This window comes from Falco naumanni, chromosome 5 (assembly GCF_017639655.2).
Source record: "Falco naumanni isolate bFalNau1 chromosome 5, bFalNau1.pat, whole genome shotgun sequence".
Classification (NCBI taxonomy): Eukaryota; Metazoa; Chordata; class Aves; order Falconiformes; family Falconidae; genus Falco; species Falco naumanni.
The window spans coordinates 34045198-34051197 of NC_054058.1; the positions used below are offsets into that span (position 1 = coordinate 34045198).

The 6000-nt window shown below is 52.5% G+C and overlaps 1 protein-coding gene across 9 annotated transcripts in view; it reads right to left on the bottom strand.

Annotated features, from left to right (window-relative positions):
• RBFOX2 (RNA binding fox-1 homolog 2) overlaps positions 1–5380 on the bottom strand; it is a 174434-nt gene extending 169054 nt beyond the window's left edge. For all 9 annotated transcript variants that reach the window (XM_040594622.1, XM_040594624.1, XM_040594621.1 and 6 more), the window contains exon 1: positions 4917–5380. In XM_040594622.1, the coding sequence (XP_040450556.1) occupies positions 4917–5114 (198 nt within the window). In that variant the 5' untranslated portion in view covers positions 5115–5380. The remainder of the gene's footprint in view (positions 1–4916) is intronic.
• Between the last annotated feature and the right edge of the window lie 620 nt (positions 5381–6000).

Consider the following 6000-nt stretch of genomic DNA (forward strand, 5'->3'; position numbering starts at 1 on the left):
GCAGCCATCACCTTTAAACACAAACCTCTGAAATCCAAAGAGAAATACCAACAGAGCCTGGAAGGGTGCTAAAGAATCCAGAATACTTTACTTGGGCTTTCCATTTTCCTGAATATGGCAAGAAAAGAGTCAACATTAAAGTGCTCTCAATGTCTCCAAAATCCCAACTTTCAGTCTGCTTGCCAAACCTTTTCTTTGAACTGCATTTTCTAAGTCTTCCCAGACTATGTCAGGTCTAACTCACAACACTCAAATATTTTCAAAAAAGCAAAGGACAAAAGCAAACAAAAGTAACAACAAACTTACAGGTGATTCATTATGTCTCATCACATCAGCAATGCTAGTCTGTCCAAACAGCATCCCAGGACACCTCATCCTGGATCCAAAGCAGGCGTCAGCTTCTAAAAACTGGAACTTCGTTTCTTTTTTAGAATATCTTCTATCCCCTGCATTGCTCTGCATCTCTTTACAAAGAGAACCATGCCATGAATAATAAGAGAGAAGAAAAAGCTAACCTGATTACACAGCTTTTCCCTCATTTACTGGAACCATCTACTTACAGAAGATACTCTCTTCTGTAAGATTTAAAAATACAGATTTCCATAGGGTCCCCATAGCACAGAAGCTGTTATTTACTGTTCCCTTCTCAATTACAGTCCCACTCAGCCCTATTACTTCTAAAACCCAAACCCATCTTGGGAAATTATCAGCAGACTGATTTCTTGCCCTCCTCTGGAGCACCATGAACGGGTGAGGACACTGTTTGCCATGAAGCACCACCAGTGTCCCCACTCTCCCCTTTCTGTGGCCTGCTGCTGTTCAGGGTTTCCAGTCTTCATGCTGGAAGAAGTCAAGCTGGCAGAAGGTATTACAGACCATCTTCTGGCTCTCAGTAGGAAGAGAAACCACAGACTTTATTGCGGAGCAAAGACTTATCATCTATTACATCATTATTTAGTCACAGGGGACTGATCTCAACACTGTTAGTCATCTTTATGAACCCTGTAAAGACATGCCTGAATGACAATACAAAGTCACCACTCATCACTGCCACTAAAAGTTTACGTGGACTCGATAAGGCATATACCACAGCTACACTAACTGTCTTCCCTGTCAGCCACGCTCATGGTTGCAGGGGTAATTTCCCCAAATTCTCAGGGATCCTGAGCACACAAGTCATTCATGAAAGAGGAACAAGAATCAGCTCTGTTCACACCTTGCATCTAATTCCAACTACGTATTACCTCTAGGTATAATTTTAATCCACTAACCAGCCTAGGCCCTATAAAAATGTTGAACCAAAATTCACCTTGGGAACTGAATGGAGTCGATTAACTCATTCAACCCCACACGGAGGAACTGGAAGATATTTTAACAATTTTCTTCAGCAGCATAAGCTGGCTGATACACCTCTAGGACCTCAATGGGGAAGACAAACAGCACCGTGGAATTACACCTCTGACTGCAGCTCCAAAGAGAAAGAAGGGACACTTCCCAGCTAGCCACAACATTTCTGGTCTTTCATCATGCAAGGAACAGAGGAGGAGAGAAATAATTGCAAGGGTGCGATCTCCTCCATCTGTGCAGCAGTCAACCTCTTCTGACAGGCAGCAAATACAGCTGCATTAACAACTGCATTTCAGTGCAGTTTCACAAGTGACTTACACCAATATAAAGTTTTTTTCTTCCTCTATTAAGGACTATTTTCACCAAGATCAGCAAGCTGATCCAAATGATTCAACTCATCCAAGCCAGGAAACACAGAGCAAGCTAGTTCCTAGCTAGTATATATATACAGTTAAAAAGCAGCAGTACCTTTGGGGCCCTTTACCTCCAAAGCTTGCAAGTATATCCAGACACTTCCAGGAGACCTTCCTGGTCGGCGGAATTTGATTTTTGCCACTTATGGACCAGAGGGAGCTAAAAAGTAGCAGTATGTGCTGGTCCTTTTCCTCCCACGCCACGATTAACTGAAATATGTCCCAGAAGCAGATAGCAGCCATGATCCGATTTGTCCCAATCCCAACTCAAGCAGCTTTACACCACCCTCCTAACAAGATCAGCACTGGCCAAACACCATTTATCCAGCCTGATCAAAGATGGATTAGATAATGAAACCCTAACTGCATAAGCTGTCTGAGCATGCTGGCCTGAGACAGCAGAGAGCAAGAAGCTCACTAAATTTAAGGGCTACTTTAAGCTTTAAGCCACACTTCGCCCCAAGTTCTTAATAACCAGCTACTATTTTATCTTCCTATAGGCTAGCTTCTATATTTCATATTAAGAGACAAAAAAAAAGGGTATTAGTTTTACAGTTGCATTCATAATTTCTATAGCTAAATTGTTTATTTCAGCTTTACAAGCTGTGTTCACACCCTGAACCACTGGTAGGTAGGGGTTATGCAAAGAAACTGTGGCAAGTGTGGCACCCCAGGATTCCTCACTATCAGCCCAGGGACATGAGGTCACCAAGTTTACACAGCAACAGCCTGTGGCTCTGGAACAGGAAGTAGAAAATTGACAGGATCTGCAGGAAAAACAAGGTACAACAGTTTCTAGTGTTATTTCCAGTTTCCAGAAAGCCTCTAGTACATGGAGGGGGGGGGGGGGTAATAATTAAAAAAAAAAAAAAAAAAAAAAAATCGAATAATAGGGTCTTTATTCCTCTTGTAAGCATTACGTACAGTCAAACGTAAGGAATTTACTAAAAAGAAGCTGTTATTCTAAAATAAGGTACTTCAAAAGAATATACCATCTGAACAGAAACCTTCATGAAAGGCAATCTTGTGTTTTGACTTTTAAGTAAAAAGGTAACAAATTTCCCAAACATTAAAGAACACCTTTTTCCTAGCTCTGATGTTACTTGCAAGTTTGGCTTCAAATTTGGTATTTCTTGGTTACAAACATGAGAAGATTCTCCAAATAAATAAAACACCCTTTTTAACAGTAAAAAAAGCCAAGGGAAACTTCTGGACACACACAATGGCATGTGTGCGTGTGTATATACATACATGTTTATTTTCATCTTTTATATTGAAAGATTGAAAAAACCTTTTCCATATATACATAAATATTAAAATTACACTAAGAATACCAACTACAATATGGAGGTCCCTATCTAAAGAACATTTACAGACTATAAACACACAACTTTAGAACAGGACTCTACTAGCTGCACTTCTCCATCTAATTTCTCCACTGTTTGCCTGTGTTTGACATGGAAACAAAACCCCAACTTTCCACTAAAATCCACAATTAATCCATACTACCATTACCACCAGCACTACACATCGCTGTGCACACACTGCTGTAGCCCCACAGTTGAATGCTGCAATCTTAACATCCTGTACTATTCATTGACCAGATAATAAAACACTGTCCTCAATGTAAACATAGAGGGGAGACTTTTACGTATACAGAAATCATACTTGTTTGCAATAAAAAAAAAAAAAAAATGGAATTTTAAGACTCTTTTGTTAACCAGTTCAAGTCCCTCCCTGGGCAATTTTCAGTTGATTTATCACCGGTTTACATCGACACCAGCCAGTTTAACCACTAACTGCAGGTAAACTGGTGCACCTCCTGTAACTATGCAGAACCTGTGCCTCAGACTTGGAAGAGCTGGAAGAATTTCATGTCACCATGTTCAAGCACTCATTCATAATTCCTAACAAGGCACAACGTATAAGCACTCCCTCAATGCTGAGCATCTTTCTCCTTGCCATTATATACATTGTCTGAGTCATACTTGACACCTACATGTGGGAGAAGATACTACTTCAAGGAATAAAGGAGCACAGCATGGTTTTTACTGGCCTTGCGGGAGCACAAGCAGCATCACTCCGGTGTGAAGCTCCAGCCTACATTCTGCTCACACCATCACGCTGGGGAAAAAGTGATGTTGTAAGGTGGAGACACCGCCACGAAAAGCTGAACATCAAACAGAACCACAAACAAAACCCTCCAGCTATAAGCTATTTAAAAACAAAATAAATAAAAAAAAAAATCTTGAGCGTGCAAACTGGGGACAGCCTGGGAAATAAGAAAGAAAGACCACGGGCCAGCATTCGGCGTCTGGATAAGAAGCATGCTGGAGAAGACAGGATGCTCCCCTTGGAAACTACCAGCGGTGTTTACGAACCCAAGACAAGGTGAGAAGAGAAACAAGTTCAGGTGAATAAATCACACCGCCTCCCAAGACCTGCGATACACTCCTCAGGAGAAAGGGATGCAAAAGGCCGGCGCGACTGCCGTAACAACCCACCCCGTACAACACCCAGACAAAGGAAAGCAGGAAAGCCCTGGCAGCATCACCCCACAAACACAAAAGCGAACGCACCTGGAAAGCGCAACGTTTTGGGGACGATCGAAACGTGCTGGCCGAAGGCGACAGCACCGTAAGACCCCGCCGGCAGCCCCCGTGCCAAGCGGGATGACGCCCCCCCGCCGCCCCCCGAGCCCCTTCCTCCTCCCCAGGCAGCACCCGGGTTCCTCCCGATGGCTTACGAGACCCGAAGGCGACAGGAGCGCGCCACCCGCCGCCACCCCCCGCGCCCAGCCCCGCCACCGCGGCCTCCCCACGGTCCGCGGCCTCCCCAGGGTCCGCGGCGGCGGCGGACGGCGCTGCCCGGAGCGCCGGGCCCAGCGGCGGCCCCCCGGAGGGCCGCGGCCCCACGTGCTGGGCTGCGCCGCGGGAGCCGCCCGCCTCAGGCCGGGGAGCCCCGGGCAGGAGACCCGCCGCCCCCCTCGCTGCTCCCGGCCGCTGCCGGCGGGGGGAAAGGGCCGCGCGCCCGTAAGCAACGCGCCGAATCCCGCAAACCGAAATGAAACGCGGCCCGGCCCGGCCGCCCCCCTCCCGCCGAGCCCCTGTACAGGAAAGCCTGCGAGGGCCCGCCCGGCCCGGCCCTGCCCGCTACCTGCATGCCGCCGCCGTCGGCCTCCGCCTCCGTCCGCAGCCGCTTGCTGTGGCCGCCCTCGGCGCCGTCCCCACCGGGCATGGGCTGCTCCAGCTCCGGCTCCCGCTTCACGCCGCGGGCGGCCCCCGCGCCGCCGCCGGCCAGGAGCTGCGGCTGTGGCTGCTGCTGCTGCTGCGGGGGCTGGCCGCCCTCCGCCATCCGCGCCGCCGGAGCCCCGGCCGACCCCGCCGCGATCGCCCCGCTCTGTCACCGCGACGCCCGGCGCTGCCGGAGGAGGAGGAGGAGGAGGGCGAGCCCCGCGCCGCAAGCAGAGCAGCGGGCGCGGCGGGCTCCGACCCACCGGAGCCCCTCGGTCACGGGCTCCGCGGTAGCTGGGGAGGGGCCGAAGCCCCTCGGCAATCTCCGGAAACGCCGGCCGGGCCGCCGGAGCCGCGCGACCCCCGCTCGGCAACCTTCGGCGGTGGCGGCGGCGGGCGGGGCGGGGGCGGGGCGGGGGCGGGACGCGGGGCGGAGCGGGGCCGCCGGGAGGCACAGGCCGCCGGGGGTCGCCGCCGCCGCCGCCGTCGCCGCCGGGCCGCACGGGGCGGCGGGAAATGGCCGCTCGCCCGCCCGCCCGGCCCGGCCGCTGCAGCCGGAGCCGCCTCAGGCGGCGTCCGCCCAGCCCCGCGCCCGGGCTGCCTTGTCCCGCGCGGCCTGGGCTGAGCCGCGAGCGCGGCGCTGCGGGGGCCGCGGGGCTGGGGCGATGGGCGCGGGGCTGGGGCGCGAAGGCGGCCCGGTCCCCCCTGCCCGCGCCTGCCGGCCTCCTGGCAGCGCGGCCGGGCCGAGGCGCGGGCGCTTCGGGCCCCTGCAGCTTTCAGCGGCCCGCGGCGGGTGCGGGACCCTCCCCCGGCAGGGCCGGGCGGTCACGCTGGCGCAGGGGTGCAGAGCCCCCGGGCAGGGCCGGTGCCCGAGCCCCCGCCACAGCCGTGATCCTGGCCGGGTGGTGCCACCGGTGGGGTTTCAGGGGCTCTGCCCATAGGGAGCGGTCCTGAGCTGAGGTGGATGGGGGGTGAGGGGCACTGACTTGATCCCCTGCTCCAGGAGC